The following is a 24273-nucleotide window of genomic DNA, read 5'->3' as shown; positions in this document are numbered from 1 at the left end:
GGCCAGCTTTTCTAACCAGTGCTCCAGCGGGCAAAACGGGTTGAAATGATGTCATTACAACTAAATTAAGACCAGTCCAACATCATTTTCTCTACCATTTTCTCCACGTCAGCCAAGAGTATAGGAAACAGAGCTGTCTGTATCACCCGAACTGTCTGTATCATAATTTGAGTTATAATTTCAAGAGTGCTCTGCCACCGGCCCGCTGTAAACATATACTTCTGTTTGTCCCAAGGCGTCAGGGCATGGAAGTGAAGGACTTTGGTGCTAGTTGGCGGAGCGGGGTGGCGTTCCACTCTGTGGTCCATGCCATCCGCCCAGACCTGGTGGACATGGAGGTGGTGAGGAGGAGGAGCAACAAAGATAATCTGGAGGAAGCCTTCTCATTGGCCGAGAACGAGCTGGGCATCCCACGCCTGCTGGATCCAGAAGGTTACTACCTCTCCTCTTCTATTTAGTGAAAAATAAAAGATTGCTTTGTGAAAATAAGCGTACACTCCCTCACTCATCCCCAGCTCCGGCTGGTACATAGGTACAGCAACAAAGGATCTCCACCTCTGTCTTCCATGATGCAAGAACTATGCAATTCCAACAGAGCTTTATGGAATACTCTATTAAAGTTTTCATTGAAGATTGTGCGATGTTTATTTATGGGTGTTTGGTTCCTTCAAAGTGTTGTTGATACGTCTGTCTGGAGATAATAATGCAGACAGCAGCTCAGCAGCAGTCACTTCAGGAGAGATCAGACTCCTGAGCCCTGAGGCTTCATTACGAACCTCAAGAAACGTCTGTGTTTATCATGGCCCTCGTTTTCTCAGAGATCAGGTCAGCGATAGAGATGACAGGAGACATTTATAATTAGATGTCAGTGTGTCAGAGGAAACACAAAATGTAGTCTCCTTCAGGGCACAAATGTGTTCCCTGTTTTTACTGTGTCATATTTGTTATAGAAATGATGTTCCTGCCCTGCCTGTACTTTAGTCTATATATACATTTTAAATGACCACAGTTTACAGACGGCTAATCGAAAGTGGCATATAGACCTATACACACATCAATCATACTTAATTGACATAATGTAGTTTGCTTGATGGATACCACTAATGCCATTGTTTTATTATTTACTACTTTCACGCCAGACTCTCTCTTTCACTCTCTTCTTCTGCAGATGTGGATGTAGATAAACCGGATGAGAAGTCCATCATGACATATGTTGCTCAGTTCCTCAAGCACTACCCCAACCCCCACCACTCCGAGACAGATGGACAGGAAGATGAGGTACCAAGCTATATTCACTGTAGTCCTGAGTCAAGTACTGTATTGGCTTGGGTAAACTCAGTGTTGTGTTGTAATGCTTTATTTAAGCGATAATGCCTGAGAAGCCAGTGTTTGGAGGATATATTGGCACGGGTTTTGTTGTCTCGGGCCGGCAAACCGTGCCAATATATCCTCCAAACACCGGCTTCGAGGGTATTATCACTTTTATACAACGGGTTACCAACATATTCAAATAATGATCGACATATTTTCATTAAAATAGTTATTTGGATGAATTTATTAATTAATACTATTTAATCCTTCCACAAGATATAGTCCCAACACAAATCTAGGGTTGCTACCCAAGGTCAAATCAAATCAAATCAAATTTTATTTGTCACATACACATGGTTAGCAGATGTTAATGCGAGTGTAGCGAAATGCTTGTGCTTCTAGTTCCGACAATGCAGTAATAACCAACAAGTAATCTAACTAACAATTCCAAAACTAATTTCTTATAAACAGTGTAAGGGGATAAAGAATATGTACATAAAGATATGAATGAGTGATGGTGCAGAGCAGCATAGGCAAGATACAGTAGATGGTATCGAGTACAGTATATACATATGAGATGAGTATGTAAACAAAGAGGCATAGTTAAAGTGGCTAGTGATACATGTATTACATAAGGATACAGTAGATGATGTAGAGTACAGTATATACGTATACATATGAGATGAATAATGTAGGGTATGTAAACATTATATTAGGTAGCATTGTTTAAAGTGGCTAGTGATATATTTTACATCATTTCCCATCAATTCCCATTATTAAAGTGGCTGGAGTTGAGTCAGTGTGTTGGCAGCAGCCACTCATTGTTAGTGGTTGCTGTTTATCAGTCTGATGGCCTTGACATAGAAGCTGTTTTTCAGTCTCTCGGTCCCAGCTTTGATGCACCTGTACTGACCTCGCCTTCTGGATGATAGCGGGGTGAACAGGCAGTGGCTCGGGTGGGTGTTGTCCTTGATGATCTTTATGGCCTTCCTGTAACATCGGGTGGTGTAGGTGTCCTGGAGGGCAGGTAGTTTGCCCCCGGTGATGCGTTGTGCAGACCTCACTACCCTCTGGAGAGCCTTACGGTTGTGGGCAGAGCAGTTGCCGTACCAGGCGGTGATACAGCCCGCCAGGATGCTCTTGATTGTGCATCTGTAGAAGTTTGTGAGTGCTTTTGGTGACAAGCCAAATTTCTTCAGCCTCCTGAGGTTGAAGAGGCGCTGCTGCGCCTTCTTCACGATGCTGTCTGTGTGAGTGGACCAATTCAGTTTGTCTGTGATGTGTATGCCGAGGAACTTAAAACTTACTACCCTCTCCACTACTGTTCCATCGATGTGGATAGGGGGGTGTTCCCTCTGCTGTTTCCTGAAGTCCACAATCATCTCCTTAGTTTTGTTGACGTTGAGTGTGAGGTTATTGTCCTGACACCACACTCCGAGGGCCCTCACCTCCTCCCTGTAGGCCGTCTCGTCGTTGTTGGTAAATCAAGCCTACCACTGTTGTGTCGTCCGCAAACTTGATGATTTGAGTTGGAGGCGTGCGTGGCCGCGCAGTTGTGGGTGAACAGGGAGTACAGGAGAGGGCTCAGAACGCTGGTTGCCAGAGACGAGACCCTGTCGTTAAGTCTTTTTGTTCTAAATCTATGGACATGACCCAGTTGTTCGTTCTAAATGTTTCGTTGCCATGATGGCTGGCAACGTCCTTATCCCTTTGCTTGCTGGCGAGCCAACTGTGGATCTTTCTTTGGATACTTAACAATGACCTTATGATGTGAGATTTCGTCTGGCATAGAGCATTGTCTCTCTCGCCAGACCATTGTTCAGAAGAGATAGCCAACTACACAGCTAACACAATCACTTCAAACTAAAGCTGGAATGACAGCAAACTAGCTGCATCTCTTGTTTTTCCATAGATATTTCTTTGTATATATCCACAAAAATTATGTTCATTTTCATGATTTCGACTGGCTGAAAAAAGATGCCAGCCTGTCTGTCTTGTCCTGACTGCCGACATGTTCATTACCACAGGAGATCGAATTTTAATATTGAAACAATGTTTCAAATGTCAGAGAGACAGACAGCAAGGTTATTACAAATCTCCGCTGTTGAAAACCAAATGCTCGTCTAAAAGAAATAGGAGGTCAAGTCTAGATGCTTTTTACAGGGTAGATATAGTATATACATTGCCTGACTGAGCTGATGAGACAGTGGATTGCGCAGTCAGATGGAACAGAGTAAATAGGCATTTTAACATCATAGATTTAGCTGGTGGTAACTTGTGGAATAGATACCGGCTGGAATTCCGTTTGAACCAATCAGCATCCAGGATTAGAACCACCTCTCCCATAAGTACTTTTCTCTGCTTTTGTTTTCTTTTGTCTTCTATTGTATTTGCGTTTTCAGTATGATTGTTCTAGTTTACCCAGCTACAGTATATTTAATATCAAGTGGCTAACTAATACTGGCACCCTCATTGTTGTAATGCTTTATGTACTCTGTTATTGTATTGTTGTATCTGCTATTGTATTTGTGTTTTCAGTATGCTAATGCGTGTTGCTAACCATATTTCCCATTACACCAACGACAGCTTTTATGAAAAAAAGATACATAAAAACAATTTGTCACTGCATGAACTCGGCAATCATCTTACTTTCCTCATTGTGCATTACGTCATTCACTCACTCCATCTCTCCGTCACGCTCTCACTCCATCTTATGTTATCTTTCCTGTTGCATTTGAAGCTGCTTCTTCGCTACTTTCCAAGTTTTGCACTCTCTATCCCAAACCTACGGGTAAGTCCATCCATGCCCATGTAGTGTAGTGTCTGCCTGCAGTGTGCTATATTTCCTCTTCTTTATGTTTGTCATGGCTTCGCTTTGATCTTGCTCTCTCTCTCTCTCTCTCTCTCTCTCTCTCTCTCTCTCTCTCTCTCTCTCTCTCACTGCCACTAATGCCTTTCTGTGCTGTCTGTTTGTTTGCATCTCTTCGTGTGGCTTTCTTTCCTGGATAGTATGGTCCTCAAGATATAGAGCAAATACTTGAGGTATGTTGTCACTGAATACATAGATTCATCAGGGATTCTTATTTTGCTTTGAATCTTATTGTGCTTGCTGTGGTACTGGAAATCTATTTGGAAGGTTTTGGTAGGAGTGGTTTCACTGTATATAGTTTGTTGAGAATTCTGTTCGGGTTGAGAGAGGAAGAATAATGGTGCATTGTATTACCTGAATATTATGTGTCATCTGAATGCTGTGTGTTAACTGACTTCCCAGAGAGAAGAGCGTAAGGTTCTGAGAGAGCTGAAGGTGTGGCTGGATCAACTGGAGAGGGACGTGCTGCGAGTCCAGGGGGCAGAGGGCAACCTGACAGACAAGTACCAGGTTAGTAGTAGGTGACCAGAGGGCAACCTGACCGAGAAGTACGAGGTTAGTACCAAGCCAACGGCGCAGAGGGCAACTTGACAGACAAGTCCAAGGTTAGTACCAGGTGACCAGGGGGCAGACGGCAATCTGACAGACAATACCAGGAGGAAGTATCAACCTGACCAACAAGTACCAGGTGATTGGAACCAAATCTCATGCTACGTATGTAGCTGGCTAATGTTATGGTATATTTAGTTCCAGGTCACGAGGTAACGTACATCATACGTGTAGAGGGAAGAGACAGAGCGTCGTAAACACCATGACTCTTTCTCATGTCCTCGCTGACGTTTTAAAAAAGGATGTGGGAAGAGGGCACTAAAAATCAAGGAAAGACTATTAAGAACAGGCCCATATTTGACTGAGCTCTACGTTCCTGTGTGTCATATACTCAATGTGAATGTAACACCTCTAATACTTGTGTTTCTACTTTCCTCCAGGGCTTCAAGAGTTTCCGTGTGCAGTATGAAATAAAGAAGAAACAGACAGAGCCTCTACTGCAGCCGGTGCACAGGGATGGGAAGCTGTCTGTAGACCAGGCCCTGGTCAAACAAGCGTGGGAACGTGTCTCTATCAGGGTGAGTCAGTGTATTGCTGTCTATGGACCCCTGGACAACGAGCCTGATCCCATATTGCTTCAGTCAACTCTTATTTACAAAGATGATCCACCAGGCTACTGCACAACCAGCCCAAGACTACACACAATCTATGGGCCAGACTCAAAAGGGCCGATTTCACGGACACAGATCAAGTCCACTGTAGTTATGGATTAGAGAGCGTACTATATGGAGGATCTCCATTGAAATAGCTTTTTAGTCCAGGACTAAGCTTTATCTCTGTCTGGGAAACCGGCCCACAGAGACCATATAAATAGACTTTAACCTTTGTCATTGTGAAATTGTTATTTTTGTCCGCCAACTCATTTTCAATTGCCCTGTGTTTATTAGTTAGACTGAGACTTGCATTGCAGAATGTGAGCCCAGATAGCTATCATAATAAACTGAATGAGTGTTCAGTGAGGCGCAAGCTTTTGAAGGAGCGCTCATTAAGAGGGCATGCGAGTTTTGGAGCGAGGGGAACAGAAAGGGTTTTGTTCACTTGATCGAGTGTCCCCAGCCTATATGGACTGTGGACTGGAGTAGGGCAGCACTGTGGCCATCCACTGGAGTAGATGCTTGAGAACATGTGGAAACCTTTTTAAGCACCACCTGCTTTTTAAACAGCATGGTTAATGCTAATGCCTCGATTGTACTGATCGTTCTGGCTGTAATGGGTGGCTGTTGCAGCTCCTGGACTGAAACTTGATGAATACCCAAGTGGTCGAAACAATATCACTAACAAACCACATGGGAGCATAGATCACAGTTTTTGCCACATTTTGCAGACTTGTACTTTTTTTTTATCCAGCACCTGCTCAAAATCTTTGGACATGTAATATTTGCCTATACTAGCTCCTGGACTGGCACATCCATCTGGATAAGTCGTTGCCTGGCCCACTGGGGGTGATCGGAGCCTGGCTGCATCGAGCTGAGATCGCTTTGAGAGAGGAGATTCCCATCCAACAAGCCCATGAAGAGACAGCCAACGTGATCCACAGGAAACTGGAGCAGCACAAGGTATTCAGCAAGAGCAAATTTCATAATATATACATGTGCTGTGGTAAAACGATCCTTGGATAGGCGTTGTGCGAAGGTACAGCAAATCTCAAAATTCTTGGTTTTGTTGGTCATATAAGAAAAGATGACAAAGTCACAGTGATGTTTTGGATGTTGCACCAGTGTCTAGTCTAAATGATTCAACAAGTTTTTATTTATTTTAGCGTACATGTATGTGGATATGTGTTTTTAGGAGGTACTGAAGAACTTGGAATCCCACCAGCAGACGTTCCAGCAGATCCACAGAGACAGATCTGTGAACGGGGTCCCTGTCCCCTCTGAACAGCTCCAAGACATGGCCGAGCGGTTAGTCATCCTTCAGTCATCTCTACATTAGTGTTAATACTGTAACACATCTATGGATGTCTCTGGACAATATTAGCCTGATCCCTGATCTGTTTCTGCTGTCTTGCCAACTCCTACGGTCGTTGTCAACCCATGAGTTGACAAGAAAACACAAACAGATCAGGGACAATATGACATTACTTAAATAAGACTGATATTGATCAGTTTGATAAGAATGTTATGGATTTTCTATTTTGTCAAACAGGTTCAACTATGTGTCCACATCATCTCATGCCCACCTGATCAAACTGGAATTCTGGGAGATGAAGTACCGTCTGATGGCGTTTCTCATCCTGGCTGAGTCCAAGCTCAAGTCCTGGATCATCAAATATGGCCGCCGTGACTCCGTGGAACTACTGCTGCATAGCTACATTGTGAGTTGGCCTTTCCATTAGTTGTTACTTGTTTGTGGTAGCCTGGTGGTCTAGATCTATTTGTGTTGTTTAGCCAACCTCATGTTTGCCATGAAAATGACTATGGGAGTTGGTAAGACAGCACAAACAGATCTGGAACCACCAAGCTAATTTTCAATGGATACTGTTCCAATCGTATCCTCATGATAATTCCATGCTTATCTCACCATCATTCCCAACAGTCCTTCATTGATGGACACAAGTTCTTTGAACAGTATGAGACAACATTTAAGGCACTCAGGCAAGCTGCAGATGTCTACATCAAGTCTGATGGTTCAGGTAAGGGGGGTTTTCTTTTGTGTGTGTTTACCTCAGATGTGCTTCGATTGAATGTTGTCTGTCAGAGAGGGCTAAATGTGCTAACTGTTGATTTCATATTCTAGGCATTAAGATCAGTAGGAAAGGTAAGTCTAGATTCATTTGGTATTGATATACAATAGTTAACATGGTGACCACACTAGCTTTTGATTTGCTGTGCACTAGTGGTTCACTGGTCTAACAAAAAATCCAAGAAATCTGATAGAATCTCACTGTGCCTGGCTGTTTACGAACTGACTACTCTATATTCTTCCACAAAGATCATTTCCTGTAACGCAATTACTCTTTGCATGATACAGTAACAATAGTCACAGTAGGTCTTGGAATGTGAAACACTGCAAATGCAAATACCTTGCTGTCTTGACTTGCTTGGCTTATCCAACAGCCTTGAAACGTCTCTGTACTAGGCTCTATTAATAAGATCTTGAGTAATGGGTTGGTACGTGACCCAATTAACCACTGAAAAATCGTATGTCATGATGAAGAGAGAACTGACTCCATGATGTTTTCTTTCAGTTGAGGAAGCGGAGGGGGTGGGTAAGTTCCTGTCGGACACGTCGGCCCAGTGGAGGAACCTGTCGGTTGAGGTGCGTAGCGTGAGGAGCATGCTGGAGGAGGTCATCTCTAACTGGGAGAAGTATAGCAGCACGGTGGCTGGACTGCAGGCCTGGCTGGAGGACGCAGAGCAGATGCTCAACCAGTCAGAGAACAAAAAACGGGTGAGCATGAGGCTGGGTGGGTGGCAGGCAAAAAGGGAAACATTTAAGCTAAGAGTATCTTTATTCCATGACAACAATTGATGTTTTGGAATAAAAATACTCTCAGCTTACATTTTTACCTCCCATTCCCTTTTTCTTATTGGATATACAGTTCATTTGGAAAGTATTCAGACCCCTTGACTTTTTCAACATTTTGTTACGTTACAGCCTTATTCTAAAGTTTATTTAAAAAAATGTTTACCTCATCAATCTACACACAATACCCCATAATGACAAACCAAAAACAGGTTTGAATTATTCTTTGCAAATGTATAAAAAAACAACAACTGAAATATCACATTTGTGACGTCCGGCTCAAATCGGTCTTATGTAGCAAAATTTGAAATGGTGTTTTTTTTACATTGTATAAAAGTAGAGTCTCAGAGCTACACAATGGAATATCAAACACTACAGTTGAGGAACAATGGGAAAGTCATTTTGCTTTGAAATTTGATGAACTTGTAAACTTACATTTGAGAAAATGCCCTTTGAATGTTTTGGTACTGCTATTTAAGAGCCCTTCTTTGTCTACACCATTCAGCATCATTCACACTCTCTTAAGCTTTAGCCTCACCAATCTCTCTAAGGGTTGATCCGAATATACTAACAACAGCAGTCAAGCATGCACGCTAATTTTCTAGCTACTTCCAGACAAGTGAGAGAGAGAACAGCTCACTGAACATTACTCGCCCTAGCAGAGCTGGTTAGGCTGTTTTCATGTTATCCAGAGCGTTGGTGACTTTAACTGTGCAGTTGGCAACAATTTAATATGCTTTTTTGCCTACGTTTACTGACACCAGCCATATTCAATGGGTGTTAAGCGTTCATAAATTCATCAGTTATTCTGCGCTCTGGCACACTAAAACGAGAGGCTTTTGTTAAGACATGTTGCTAGCTAGCTAGGTAAACAATGAACCATAATCCCAACTCATGACGTTACTACCCTGCATGAATCTGCAGGTAGCTAACCAACCAGATTCAATGTTAGCTAGCTAACATTAGGCTATAACTAGTGGCTTTGAGATACAAATTATCATACACGTAACGTTAGTTAGCGAGACAGCTAACGTGTGGAAGCTAGCTAACAGTACACTTGAAATGAAAATACTTGATGTTAAAGTTAGAAACGTATAATATCTGAAAATGTAGCTATCTTACTTCATGGTTGGATGCATCTCCTGTCGGATGCTATGGTTGCCCTTAGTTTAAAGATGTAATCCAGAGGCAGGTGTTTTCTCCATCTCCTTAGCTGTCATACTCGAATTCCACTGATTTCAAAACTCGGTCCTCCAGGAAGTGGAGAGCATACACGTAACGTTAGCTAGCAAGCCAGCCAGCTAACGTTAGCTAGCTAACAGTACACTTTAACTTGACATTAGGTTTATGCAGATTTACTACAGATACATTTCTTTTTAAAGTCGGTGTTAGGATTACTGCTATATGGCAGACCAATCCAAATTCATCTCTCGGCATGTCCAGCCCACTCATTATCTTAGCCAATAATGGCTAGCGGGAAGGTTGCTCACTTTTTCTGTGGCTAAACCAACTAGGCTTGTAATTGAACCATTTTATTTGTATTTACAGATGTCATACACATTTGTTATTAAGGCACATGAAAGTTCACATGTTCGAGAAGGCATTTCTGCCCCCCAAAAAACACATTTTGATAAAACAAGTTTTATGTTCAAATGGCTCCCCTGTGAAGTAGTGACCCAATACATACGCCTAGTTTCCTGAAACGGGGCACATTTAAATAAGTATTCAGACCCTTTACTCAATACTTTGTTGAAGCACCTTTCGCAGCGATTACAGCCTCAAGTCTTCTTGTGTATCATGCTACAAGCTTGGCACACCTGTATTTGGGGAATTTCTCCCATTCTTCTCTGCAGATCCTCTCAAACTCTGTCAGGTTGGATGGGGAACTTCAATGCACAGCTATTTTCAGGTTTCTCCAGAGATGTTTGATCGGGTTCAAGGTCGAGCTCTGGCTGGCCCACTCAAGGACATTCAGAGACCTGTCCCGAAGCCACTCATGCATTGTCTTGGCTGTGTGCTTAGGGTTGTTGTCCTGTTGGAAGGTGAACCTTTGCTGAGTGCTCTGGAGCAGGTTTTCATCAAGGATCTGTACTTTATTCCGTTCATCTTTCCTTCAATCCTGACTAGTCTCCCTGCCGCTGAAAAACATCCCCACACCATGACGCTGCTACCACCATGCTTCACCGTAGGTTTTCTCTGCAGGTTTTCTCCAGATGTGACGCTTGGCATTCAGGCCAAAGAGTTCAATCTTGGTTTCATCAGACCAAAGAATCTTGTTTTTCATGGGCTGAGTCCTTTAGGTGCCTTTTGGCAAACTCCAAGCGGGCTGTCATGTGCCTTTTACTGAGAAGTGGCTTCCGTCTGGCTACCATAAAGGCCTGATTGGTGGAGTGCTGCAGAGATGGTTGCCTGGAAGGTACTCTCATCTCCACAGAGGAACTCTGTCGCTCAGTCAGAGTGACCATCTGGTTCTTGGTCACTTCCCTGACCAAGGCTCTTCTCCCCTGATTGCTCAGTTTGGCCAGGCGGCCAGTTGTAGGAAGGGTCTTGGTGGATCCAAACTTCTTCCATTTAAGAATGATGGAGGACACTGTGTTCTTTCAGACCTTCAATGCTTCAGGTACCCTTCCCCAGATCTGAGGCTCGATACAATCCTATCTCCTTTGACCTCATGGTTTGGTTTTTGCTCTGACATCAACTGTAGGACCTTATATTAACAGGTGTGTGCCTTTCCAAATCATGTCATATCAATTGAATTTACCACAGGTGGACTCCAATCACGTTGTAGAAACATCTCAAGGATGATTAATGGAAACAGGATGCACCGGAGCTCAATTTAGAGTCTCATAGCAAAGGGTCTGAATACTTATGTAATTAAGGTATTTCTGTTTTTTATATTTGATAAATTAGCAAACATTTCTAAAAACTTGTTTTCACTTTCTCATTATGGGGTACTGTGTGTAGATTTTTACATTTTTTCATTTAGTCCATCCATTTTAGAATAAGGCTGTAACGTAACAAAATGTGGAAAAGGTGAAGCAGTCTGAATACTTTCCGAATGTACTGTATATTCTTTTTGGGTCAACATTACATTTGAAGCGCTGTGCCAAAATACTCTTTCTGGCTGTATAGACACCCACTATGTCTGTTGGCCCGTTTAAAGAATACACAATGTTGTATATTCTATGCTCACAGCTATTGCTATCAATTGTGTAGAGTTTCTGTCTTTCTTCTTCAACCCTAGGACTTCTTCCGGAACCTTCCTCATTGGATTCAGCAGCACATGGACATGAATGATGCAGGGAACTTCCTGATCGAGACATGCGATGAGACCGTCTCCAGAGACCTTAAGCAGCAGCTGCTTCTTCTCAATGGGAGGTGGAGAGAGCTGTTCGTTAAAGTCAAACATGTAAATTATTGTTTTAAATCTCCTATTTTTCCTGCACCTACGATTATGATTATTGAGAAGCATACTTCTGGATTGGGCCATGAAACATGGCTGTAGACTCGATAGTCTACAGCCATGTGTCAGGGCTAACCACTGTTATTTAGGCTGTGAGACTCAGGTGTCATAAAAGATCTTGGCATTGCCTTTATAAGCAAAGTTCACATTGAATGCTCAAATTATAAAGACAATCATTGTATTCACTGTTTCCATGGCAGTATGCTAGAGCGGATGAGGTGGATAAGTTGAAACAGGACTATCAGGACTCTATAGCTACTCTCAAAACGTTCATGAATGCAACCAATGACAAGATGACTGCCCCTGTCCAAGTGTCCTTCCTGAATGTCAGGACATTCGTTCAAGATGTTGAGGTACCCATCACGTACATACAGTGCCTTAAGAAAATATTTATAACCCCTTGACTTATTCAAAATAATGACAAAGTGAATACATGTTTTTCGACATTTTGGCAAATGTATTGAAAATCAAATACAGAATACAGAAATATGTAATTTACATAAGTATTCACATCCCTTTACTATGTAACTCTAACTGAGCTCAGGTGCATCCAATTTAATTTGATCATCTTTGAGATGTCACTTCAAGTTGATTGGAGCACCTGTGGCCAATTCAATTGTTTGGACATGATTTAGAAAGAAACACACCTGTCTATTCAAGGTCCCACAGCTGACAGTGCATGTCAGAGCAGAAACTATACCATGTCCAAAGAACTGTCCGTAGATCTCCGAGATGATTAGGTATATATCTGGGGAAGGTTATAGAACCATTTCTAGAGTGTTGAAAGTTTCCAAGAGCACAGTGGTTTCCATCATTAGAAAATTGAAAAAATATGGAACTACCCAGACTCTGCTGGCCGTCCAATCAAACTGAGCAACTGGGCAAGAAAGACTTTTGTCAGGGAGGTGACCAAGAACCCGAAGACCCCTCTGACAGAAGTACAGAGTTCCTTGGCGGATATGAGAGAACCTGCCAGAAGGACAACAGTCTCTACAGCACTTCACCAATCTGGGCTTTATGGGAGAGTGGTAAAATGGAAGTCACTCCTGATAAAAAGGCGTGCCTGGAGTTTGCAAAAAAGCATGTGAAATACTGAGAGCATAAGGCAAAAGTTTACCTGTCTAACACCATTCCTACCATGAAGCATGGTGGTGGCAGTATCATGCTATGGGGCGGCTTTTCAGTGGCAAGCAATGCAGATGTAGAAGTACGGTGGCTAGGAAAAACTCCCTAGAAAGCAGGAAACAGGCTCTGAGGGGTGACCAGTCCTCTTCTGGCTGTGCTGGGTGGAGATTTTAACAGCACATGGCCAAGATGTTCAAATGTTCATAGAAGACCAGCAGGGTAAGATAATATTAATCACAGTGGTTGTAGAGGGAGCAACAGGTCAGCACCTCAGGAGTAAATGTCAGTTGGCTTTTCGTAGCCGATCATTCAGAGTTAGAGACAGCAGGTGCGGTAGAGAGAGAGACCAACACAGCAGGTCCGGGACAAGGCAGCACGTCCGGTAAACAGGTCAGGGTTCCATAGCCGCAGGCAGAACAGTTGAAAATGGAGCAGCAGCAGCACGAGAAGTGGACTAGGGACAGCAACTCGTCATCAGGCCAGGTAGTCCTGAGGAATGGTCCTAGGGTTTAGGTCCTCAGAGAGAAAGAGAGAGAGAGAGAAGGAGAAAGAGGAGAGAAAAAGAGAGATTTAGAGGGAGAGTACTTAAATACACACACGACACCGGATAAGAAAGAAGAAATGCTTCAGATATAACAGACTGACCTTACCCCCCAACACAAACTATTGCAGCATAAATACTGGAGGCTGAGACAGGAGGGGTTGGGAGACACTGTGGCCCCGTCTGATGATACCCCCTGGACAGGACCAAACGGGCAGGATATAACCCCACCCACTTTGCCAACGCACAGCCCCCTCACCCCTAGAGTAATATCTTCAACCACCAACTTACTACCCTGAGAGAAGGCCGAGTATAGCTCACGAAGATCTCCCCCACAGCACGAACACGAGGGGGGTGCCAACCGGACAGGAAGATCCCGTCAGTGACTCAACCCACTCCAGTGACGCACCCCTCCTAGGGACGGCGTGGAAGAGCACCAGTAAGCCAGTGACTCAGCTCCCGTAATAGGGTTAGAGGCAGAGAATCCCATTGGAGAGAGCGGAACCGGCCAGGCAGAGATAGCAAGGGCGGTTCGTTGCTCCAGTGCCTTTCCGTTCGCCTTCACACCCCTGGCTCAGACTACACTCAATAATAGGACCTACTGAAGGGATGAGTCTTTAATAAAGGTTTGAGTCTGCGTCTCTCACATGGATAGGCAGACCATTCCATAAAAAAATTGCTCTATAGGAGAAAGGCCTGCCTCCAGCCGTTTGCTTAGAAATTCTAGGGACAGTAAGGAGCCCTGCGTCTTGTGACCGTAGCGTATGTGTAGGTATGTACGGCAGGACCAAATCGGAAAGATAAGTAGGAGCAAGCCCATGTAATTCTTAGTAGGTTAGCAGTAAAACCTTGATATCAGCCCTAGCCTTAACAGGTAGCCAGTGTAGAGAGGCTTGCACAGGAGTAATATGATCAATTTCTAGCAGCCGTGTTTGGCACGAATTGAAGTTTATTTAGTGCTTTATCCGGTTAGCCAGAAAAGTAGAGCATTGCAGTAGTCTAATCTATAAGTGACAAAGCATGGATACGTTTTTCTGCATCATGTTTGGACAGAAGGTTTCAGATTTTTGCAATGTTACAAGATGGAAAAAGCTGTCCTTGAACTAATTCTTGATATGTTTGTCGAAAGAGAGATCAGGGTCCAGAGTAACGCCAACACATACTTAGCAGCTCATGTTATAGACAGAAGCCTGCTACATGGCGGACCAATCCAAACTCATCTCCTGGGATGTCCAGCCCATCCATTATCTCAACCAATCATGACTAGCGGGAAGGTTCCTGGCTTTTTCCGTCACTAAAACCAACAAGGCTCATAATTTAACAAATTGATTCATATTCACATATGGAATACAAGTTTGCTATTACGGTTTACATGACTCTCCTGTGAAGTAGTGACGTGCGACATACGCCTAGCTTCCTGAAACGGGTCACAATTGAACATTAAATTCTCTGGCAACAGCTCTGATGGACATTCCTGTAGTCAGCATTGTGTTGTGTGACAAAACTGCACATTTTAGAGTGGCCTTTTATTGTCTCCAGCACAAGGTGCACCTGTGTAATGATCATGCTGTTTCATCAGGTGGATGGATTATGTTGGAAAAGAAGAATTGCTCACTAACGGGGATGTAAACAAACATTTTAGAGAAATAAGCTTTTTGTGTGAATGAAACATTTCTGGGATCTTTCATTTCAGCTCATGAAACATGAGCGCAACACTTTACATGTTGCGTTTATATTTTTGTTCAGTGCAATTAAACAAAACTTGAGATAAAATCCCCAAATCCAGATGTTCAAAGCTGATACAGAAATACCCAAGACGACTCAGAGCTGTAATCGCAGCCAAAGGTGCTTCTACAAAGTATTGACTCAGGGGTATGAATACTTATGTAAATGAGATATTTCTGTATTTAATTTTCAATAAATGTGCAGAAATTCTAAAATCATGTTTTCACTTCGTCATTATGGGGTATTGTGTGTAGATGGTTGAGTTAAAACTCAATATAACCCGGCTGTAACATAATAAAATGTGGAATAAGTTAAGTGGTATGAATACTTTCTGAAGGCACACAGAACATACAGAACATGCACATTTGCTTTTCTTTCAAAATTGATTGAACTACCTATTGAACTACCTCAGCTTGGCTCACTTTGTTGCAATGTCATCAGGCTGTTATTGTAAATCAAAACATTTGTTCTTTATAGACATTCCCGGTTACGTAAATGGTAAATCAATTAATGAATACATAAATACTTAAAGTAAGTAGAAATGGACCGATGTTTGATCTCTGTCCTTCCGCATCCCTTTCCAGGACATCAAGCACAAAGTGCCTGCCATGGAGGCAGCCTGTAAGACAGCCACCCGCACCGCCCAACTACTGACCAAGGACACATCCCCGGATGAGCTCTCAACGATGCTGGCTGTCATGGCTTCTATCAAGGAGGAGATGAGCAAGGTGACCATCCAGCTCACCTGTTCCTGTTCGAATTGTTCAAAATTGCATCTTTCCCCTACCCCATTCCTTGGAATAATCATTTATCAGATATTACTAAATTGCTGAAAGTTATTCACTGGAAGCCCCGCTTTCACCAAGCCAACTTTGTTAGATCAGTGATTACCTCTGTCTATCACCTTAACACTACCTCTCTCACTGTGTCCTCCTTCCACCAGATAAGGGAGAGGTGTCTGCCGCTGCTGCGGGAGGCCCAGTCACTGCTTCCCCCTCTGGAGGAGATGGAGAAGAACATCACAGGGTTCTACCAGGCTCTGGAGAAGGCTAGCCACATCACCTGCTCCAGGGACTCAGAGGCCCCCGGGGACTTCAAACAAAAATGCCAAGTGAGATCAGGAGGGTCAGGGGTTGAACAGAATGAGTGATGAAACGTGCTTGAGGGATTAGGTTTTGGTTGCCGTTCAAACTGTTAGACCGACTTTCTACATAAACAAAACATAATTCTACTTAATCGCCTAATTAGTTAACATGAACAAATTGCTTAATTGACCCATTTATGTTATTACTAGTAACCCAAAGTCTCTAAACTCTACTATCCTGGTTCTGCCTCTCCAGGAGCTGGTGACATTCACCCAGAGCTGTAAGAAGTGTCTGACAGTGATTGAGAAGAACCATCAGGGCATCCAGAGAACCCTGGACAGCAGTAAGACCCTACAGCACATGGACATGGCCCTGCTGCAGAAGAGAGTTGTTGACCTGCAGGCGTCCTCACGGGTACTAGACATGACTATACATGGCACTGCAGGCTTCGCGGTTAGGTTAGGGCTGTGTGTAATTTTGGAAATGAATGAATAAACATAATCGATCTTGATCAATCAATCAATCATGGGGTTTTGACAGAGAAAACGTATGTAGCGCACTGTATAATGTGAGGGAGAGAGCGTCTGAATGACGTAGCCGCGCTATACAGCATGTTCAAATCAATTCAATATAACTGTACTGTCCCTGAAGGACACGATGGTGATGATGAGACTGCTTGTGAGTATGTCTGTATTTGTGTGTCACAGGCCATGATCAAGGAGTCCACTGACTGGAGGAAACACATGGAGGCCAACAGCAGCTTAATGAAGAGGTTTGATGAGTCCCGTGTCGAGCTGGAGAAGGTGCTCAAGGTGGCTCAGGCCTCTCTAACGGAGAGAGGCCACCCAGAAGACCTGCTCCGAAAACACACAGTAAGACAAGAGCTTGCTCATGGATAGGACCAGGGTTTTAGATGTTGTTTGATCTGGACTTAGCCTGGTCCCAGATCTGTTTGTGTGACATTGCCAACTCTTATGTTTAATGTTTGCCATGACAATGGCTGCACACTTGGCTGCACAGCACAAACAGATCTGGACCAGGCTAATCTTGACTAGGGAATCAGTAGATGAGGGGTAGGATCATAAGGAAAATCTCAGTGACAAATATTTGTCAATATTTGCAGGAGTTCTTTGGGCAGTTGGACCAGCGGGTCCTCAATGCGTTCCTGAAAGCGTGTGATGAGTTGACAGACATCTTGCCAGAGCAGGAGCAGCAGAGTCTGCAAGAGACAGTCAGGAAACTGCACAAACACTGGAAGGTTGGTGCCATGTTGACAGAAAGGACACATACGAGCCATCATAGTCATTCAAAGCCTATCAAATTCCTCTTCAATGTCTAGTGCACTTCGTCAGTCCTGGATAGACCTTCATTGTATTGAATAGTATGTTCAGGTTAACAGTGAGACTGAAAGAGTCCCTCACTCTTTACTTCTTTCCCTCCCTCCCTCCCTCCCTCCCTCCCTCCCTCCCTCCCTCCCTCCCTCCCTCCCTCCCTCCCTCCCTCCCTCCCTCCCTCCCTCCCTCCCTCCCTCCCTCAGGATGTCCAGACAGAGGCGCCCTACCACCTGCTGCAACTGAAGGTAGAGGTGGAGGGAAGCAAGCTGATGGTCTCCCTTCAGGAGTGTCAGTCAGAGCTGACCAGGGAGAACAGACACCTGTCTGGCATGGGGAGCGAGAGGCTGGTCAAGGAACACAGGGTGAGACGGGTTGATGACTGTGGTCTCCATCCTGATCTAATAGTGATCTCTATTCCATGGTGCAACTCAGTTTGCTTTGCCGAGATCACATGATCTGGCCCATATCAGGCAGTGAATGTGTGGGGACTGTCACTCTACCCTGTAGAATAAAATCTATCACAATCACAGTGCTGGTCCACAGTGCATATTTCAGAAATTGCATTTCATGATATAAGTTATTGTTTGATGATTGTCAATGTATTTGGCACTTGATGTCTTCCTGTGATAGAGTTTGTCACATTAACAATGTACCTTTCTGCAGGGCTTCTTCAGAGAGAAGGGTCCTCAGTCTCTGTGTGAGAAGAGACTACAGTTGATGGAGGAACTGTGTCAGAAGCTCCCGGACAGAGACCCAGCCCACCAGACTCTGGACAGCTCTAAGAAGGCCTACTCTGAACTCCGGGAGGAGATAGACAGCACCCATCACAAACTGATGCATCACCCTGATAAGTGGAAGGAGTTTAACACTAGGTAATAAGGCCTCACCAACGATGCTGATCCAAGACATATCATTTTGTTTTGTTTCTGTTTCAAGTCTAAGGACATTTCTGCCTTTTCGTAGTCACTCATTACTCACTATCTATATTTATGCACTGACTAATAACAAACCAGGGGCGTCAACTGGGTTTGGCAGAGTATGGCAGTTGCCATACCATAGCATAGCTCAACACCAACAATTTAAAATAGGCTACTGAAATCATTCCAATCCTGATTAAAAGGAAAATGCAGTTTAGCGGATAGAAGGGACGTTTTTTTTCTGGCTGGCTGAGCGGGTGGGATGCCTTTAGAGCGCACCGAGTCGAGGCATCTGCTGTGAACAGAGCAACTTTTCTCTTAAAACAGTACGGAGGTGGAAGATGGCTGTAGATGGCTAGGTAACTGCTGTTTGACTTCACATGAAACTAAACTAGAGTTTTTAATCCCGGCACTAAACTAGTGAGCAGTAGCTAATTGCTGTATGTTTGTAGAATGATAAATCCCCTAATATCGACTGAAGGAAATGAGGCTAGGTGATAGTGGCTGTAGTAAATGTTGCTTGTTTTCGCTGTTTTAGAATGTTTAAATTGTGTAGAAATACATTAAATGAGCTTAAAAAATGTATTGGGTGGGGGGACCCCACCCTGTCACATTGCCATACCCTAGGTTTAGCTGAAATGACGCCACTGTAACAAACCACTAACCTATTTACTATTTAAACCTAATGAAAACTGAAATATTGGGTAGATATACAGTATGATCATACTTTGCCCATCTTCATCCCAGGTTCTCTGAGCTGTCAGCCTGGCTGTCGTCTAAAGAGAGCCAACTCAGACTGCTGAGGAAGCGAGCCAATGACCCCAGCAAGTACGGACAGGTCAAGTCCACCATTACAGTAAGTTGGAGTCCCCCTGTGTGTACGACAATGCATATACTTTATGTTTTAAAGACATCAGGGTCGTTGGGTTCATTAGGAACCAAACTGACATAAATGGACTAAAACAGGGAGGGACTACCTGGGCCTTCCTTTTCAAAATGTTTTTCAATGGTGCGCCCTACTCATTATGACCCTGTTAAGCTAAATACACTGTACAGAACAGTAACCATTGACACCTTACTCTCCCTTCTCCAGGAGCTGAGGAACGATGCAGAGTTGCAGGAGGGGAACCTGGGCTGGCTAAAATCCCGTCTGTCTGTGCTGATAGAGATCTCCTCTGAGACAGATGCACAGAGGCAGGCTGGGGCCCTGAATAAACTTTCCACCAACTTCAAGGGCCTCCTCTTCTATCTAACTGAGGTAAGGAAATTAAGCTTGAGAAGGGCATTACATTACATAAGGTTTGTTCCACCTCAAAAAGCACAAAGAATAGGAGTTTTGACACCCAGTATCTCAGATTGTTTGTAGTATGTAGTTAGAAACAGATTTTTTTTAAGCTAATGGCAGGAACAGCGCCATCTAGTGGTCAGAACCTGTTGAAATCAGGATTAAGGATGGGACATAAACCTAACAACTTCAATGACTAATTTCTCTGAAGATGGGAAAAAATTCACTGAGAATAGATTGCATAGGTTGAAGAAGCAATACTCCAAGCCGCAGCTCCATACTACTTGCCAGACATAGAGAACTTATACTGTATACTGGCTTTTATGGTGGGATTGGCACTTTTGTCCATTTATTTTGAATTCCTCAAGTCTTACCCATTGTTAAAAAAATGTTCCAAATCAGATGTTAGGTACTATATTTGTTGAATAGTATATGAATCCTATCAATTAAAATGGCTAATTTGTGTGCAATCAATTAGATTAATTTCTCACACATCAAGTTTTATTTAAACAAAAGAATGTTGCATAAATGCTAGTCTTATGTATTTCTAACTAAATAAATGATTTCAGAACAATCTGAGATGTTGGGTGTCATGGCTTGCTGAAATTACATGGAAAGACCCATAACTTATTTACTTAGTTCTCGTCGTTCCAGATACTGTAGGACATAGGGCTGCAACCATAGTCGGAATTGCATGTAGAACTCGATGGCTGCAACACTCTTCTGTTGCTGAAGTTGTCTTTTGCAACAGTTTGTCCCATGACAAACCTATCTCCTCCAGATTGACATTAGTGATCCTTATTACAGGTCCTAGCATTGTCTATCTGGATCAATCCTGGAGCTGAATTATTCTATTAAATATAGTCTCTGTCTTATTGAAGAATCGTCTAATATACAGTAAATCAACATACTGTTAGCCAGGTAGCTAGCGCTGTAGCATAACCCTTGTCCGGGCCACACAGTCAGAACCACAGCATTATATTGCACCCACATTCCTGATACTCTCCCTCTGTGGTTTCATCATCGATCCACTACTATCACTACCTCAAGGTGATATGTTATCGATTGTTTGGGTCAGCTAGGGTTCCTTATCACTGAGTGAGGCTGTTTCGCTTTCCTCTGTGTTGTCTCCAAGTCTGTTTTACCAACTTCCATGGTCCTTATAGCAAGAGTTGTTGAATATATTTTCTTCTTTAGTTTGCTCCACTGTTCTTGCACCTTGGTTTGAATGCAAGGTATCTCTGTAATTTTTGGTGTCTAAGTCATGTTTTTGGTGTCTAAGTCCTGCATTTGTTTTGTTTGGAAATGGGAATTCATTAAAAAAAAAATATTCTCTTGTGTTTTTGTCTCCCAGTCTGAGAAGTTGGTCCTGGCGGTGGGGGACTGTGTGCAGTTCAGGGAGGAGGTGCGTGGTACGCTGGATGAGCTGGTGCAGGGTCAGCAGGAGGTACACCAGGAAGTGACCAGGATACTGGACTCTGAGACCGTCAGGGAGGCCCAGCAACTGCTCCAGGTTCACCAGGTAAGTCGGACTGGAGTGGAGCACCACTGGCCGTCTATGTTAGATGGATAACTGGCCGCACATTGCTTCTGATTAGATTGAACTATTCTCAAAGGTTTATGCGATGTAAAATGATTGAGTTGGAGCAACAAACTTTGCCCTGGCTGTTGGAACTTTACATTGTATTCATGAAAGAAAATTATGCTTTTTTTTGTGGTTGTTGGAAATGTCATTTTTCTTGTCATACTGAACAGTCGATGCATTCTTTTTTCAAACAGTAATACAGTATATGACATGTAAAGCATCTGCATGACATTCCAACACGTACATCTTGATTGTCACTTGTCCGTGTGCAGCAACAGCTGAAGCGTCTGCGTATGAAGAGGAAGGATGTGCAGCAGCAGATCGCCAGGGGCCATCAGCTACAGGCTGAGGAGGGGCTGGGGGAGACCTTACAGCAGGACCTGCAGAGTCTGGAGACTACACTCAGCAAGATGGACCACACCATGGACTCACAGGAGCAGGAGTTAGAGGTGACCTATCTCACCAGAATGTACTGTCTGTGGTTATTGGAAATCCTCTTGCACAGTGTTCCAGAGCCTTAGGATCAGTTTCCTAGACACAGATTCATCTTAGTTCTGGACTAAAAAGCATATTTAATTGAGATTGTCCATTAAAAGTGCTTCTTAGTCCAGGACTTTCTTTACCTGTGTTTTTTTTTGCTGTGGATTACAAACGACCTGTCTGCTCAAGATGTAACAATGCAGACCATATCAGGGTGTTAATAAGTGTGCTGAACGTCCCCATTTGTTCATCTGTGTATTACATGTATGTCCCTGTATGTCCCTGTCCCCAGGTGTCAGGGTGTCTGTGTATTGAATGTCTCTGTTTGTCCCCAGGTGTCAGGGTGTCTGTGTATTGAATGTTTCTGTTTGTCCCCAGGTGTCAGGGTGTCTGTGTATTGAATGTCTCTGTTTGTCTCCCAGGTGTCAGGGTGTCTGTGTATTAAATGTCTCTGTTTGTCTCCCAGGTGACCCTGTCTTCATGGCAAGAGTTTGACGGTCAGCAGAGGGCAGTGCAGGAGTTTGTTACAAGGGCCCGCTCTGTCATGGACAGAGACCTCAACTTCAGCAGCCCAGAGAGCCTGGCTACTGATCTGGACCAGTCCAGGGTGAGGGAGAAGTACATTTTGTGAACATTTTAGTGTGGCATTTGACACTTTTGAAGGATAGTTGACAGTTGGCAGGGCTGTATCATGTCTTTACATTAAAGGTTTGCTATTCAGGCTACATGTTGCGATGTGAAATTAAGATTTTAAAACCTTTCAAGAATAATTCAACTTAGTCATATCGCAACGTGTCAGTCACATTCTGACTCTCACATTCTCCATTGTCACAACAGGTCCTTTTAAAGCAGAGTGACGCAGAAGCCTCCACGGTGAACACCTTGTTAAAGAAAGCAGCAGAGATCCAGCTCGGCCCAAAGAACAGCACCCTGCTACAGAAGCAAGCCCGCTCCCTCAGTGAACAACTGGACAAAGTGGAGGCTGGCCTCAAGAAAGAGTAATACAACACCTCCTTGTCGAGGTTCTGATCTGGGCCTGTATTCATAAACGCTCTCATAGTAGGAGTGCTAATCTAGAATCAGTTTTGTCTTTTAGATAATAATGATTAATATTACTTGGACAAGGAGAATATGAACCTAGATCAGCACTTCTACTCTGAGAGACTTTATTCATTTACCTTTATTTAACTAGGCAAGTCAGTTAAGAACAAATTCTTATTTTAAATGACGGCCTAGGAACAATGGGTTAACTGCCTGTTCAGGGGCAGAACGACAGATTTATACCTTGTCAGCTCGGGGATATGAACTTGCAACCTTTCGGCTACTAGTCCAACGCTATAACCACTAGGCTACCCTGCATACGGGCCCTGAATTCTATTTGTTGTGTTGCCTACCTACACAGTTTTATTTTATTAGTGGTTTTCCCTCAAGACCCAAATTGAACCAGGTTGTCTTAGTCGCGACCCAATAGTCGCATAATATTTTTATTCAATAGGAAAGAAAAGTATGCTATATTGACAGTAAATGTCAATAATCCCATATTTATTTTACCAGGTAAGTTGACTGAGAACACATTCTCATTTACAGCAACGACCTGGGGAATAGTTACAGGTGAGAGGAGGGGGATGAATGAGCCAATTGTAAACTGGGGATTGATAGGTGACCATGATGGTTTTAGGCCCAGATTGGGAATTTAGCCAGGACACCGGGGTTAACACCCCTACGATAAGTGCCATGGGATCTTTAATGACCTCAGAGATTCAGGAGACCCGTTTAACATCCCATCTGAAAGACGGCACCCTACACAGGGTAGTGTCCCCAATCACTGCCCTGGGGCGTTGGGATATTTTTTAGACCAGAGGAAAGAGTGCCTCCTACTGGCCCTCCAACACCATCTGGTCTCGCATCCAGGGACTGACCAGGACAGACCAGGACCAACCCTGCTTAGCTTCAGAAGCAAGCCAGCAGTGTTATGCAGGGTGGTATGCTGCTGGCTTGTAATCATATTCTTAATGAAGAACATTGGTAAACTCACTGGTTTGAGACCACAAATTGAAGAAAAATCGTCTTCAGAGATTAAATGATTGTAAAATGTAGTTTCATTATAATTTCTACACACACATATAGTGTTCTTCGTCATTGAAGTTCAGACTGAGTATTTTTTCATCCCAGCAAAAGAAAACATAAATGAAAAGTCTGACACCTGCGACCCATTCAGAACCTCCCAACCTACCAGCTGAGAATCACTGAGCTAAATGAATCGTTCTCCTTTTCAAGTGTCAAGGCTCTTGATGGGATGAAGACTCAGTGGGACCGGTTCGGGACAGAGTTTGAGGCCTTCTCCTCGTGGATCTCTGAGAAAGAGAAAGAGCTGGATGCTTTAAAGAGTTCCACTGCTCCACTTGGACAACAGATCAACACAGTAAAGGTACTGTCAGCAACCTCTGCATTTCATGTATGTTTCAGCACATTTTCCCTA

At 43.5% G+C, this 24273-nt stretch overlaps 1 protein-coding gene across 5 annotated transcripts in view; it reads left to right on the top strand.

The window, feature by feature from the left end:
• LOC135507897 (nesprin-1-like) overlaps window positions 1-24273 on the top strand; it is a 148473-nt gene that overhangs the window by 11257 nt on the left and 112943 nt on the right. For all 5 annotated transcript variants that reach the window (XM_064927660.1, XM_064927659.1, XM_064927658.1 and 2 more), the window contains exons 7-31: window positions 236-432; window positions 1169-1278; window positions 4583-4690; window positions 5170-5307; window positions 6181-6345; window positions 6578-6690; window positions 6935-7103; window positions 7325-7421; window positions 7977-8179; window positions 11499-11663; window positions 11918-12070; window positions 15693-15836; window positions 16052-16219; window positions 16449-16607; window positions 16901-17065; window positions 17317-17451; window positions 17731-17889; window positions 18191-18399; window positions 19192-19300; window positions 19538-19702; window positions 21084-21251; window positions 21587-21768; window positions 22266-22401; window positions 22632-22792; window positions 24072-24222. In XM_064927660.1, coding sequence (XP_064783732.1) covers window positions 236-432; window positions 1169-1278; window positions 4583-4690; window positions 5170-5307; window positions 6181-6345; window positions 6578-6690; window positions 6935-7103; window positions 7325-7421; window positions 7977-8179; window positions 11499-11663; window positions 11918-12070; window positions 15693-15836; window positions 16052-16219; window positions 16449-16607; window positions 16901-17065; window positions 17317-17451; window positions 17731-17889; window positions 18191-18399; window positions 19192-19300; window positions 19538-19702; window positions 21084-21251; window positions 21587-21768; window positions 22266-22401; window positions 22632-22792; window positions 24072-24222 — 3829 coding nt within the window. The remainder of the gene's footprint in view (window positions 1-235; window positions 433-1168; window positions 1279-4582; window positions 4691-5169; window positions 5308-6180; window positions 6346-6577; window positions 6691-6934; window positions 7104-7324; window positions 7422-7976; window positions 8180-11498; window positions 11664-11917; window positions 12071-15692; window positions 15837-16051; window positions 16220-16448; window positions 16608-16900; window positions 17066-17316; window positions 17452-17730; window positions 17890-18190; window positions 18400-19191; window positions 19301-19537; window positions 19703-21083; window positions 21252-21586; window positions 21769-22265; window positions 22402-22631; window positions 22793-24071; window positions 24223-24273) is intronic.

The sequence above is a fragment of the Oncorhynchus masou genome, chromosome 21, assembly GCF_036934945.1.
Source record: "Oncorhynchus masou masou isolate Uvic2021 chromosome 21, UVic_Omas_1.1, whole genome shotgun sequence".
Classification (NCBI taxonomy): Eukaryota; Metazoa; Chordata; class Actinopteri; order Salmoniformes; family Salmonidae; genus Oncorhynchus; species Oncorhynchus masou.
Note: the sequence above shows the minus strand (reverse complement) of the source record. Positions and strands in the feature narration are given on the sequence as shown.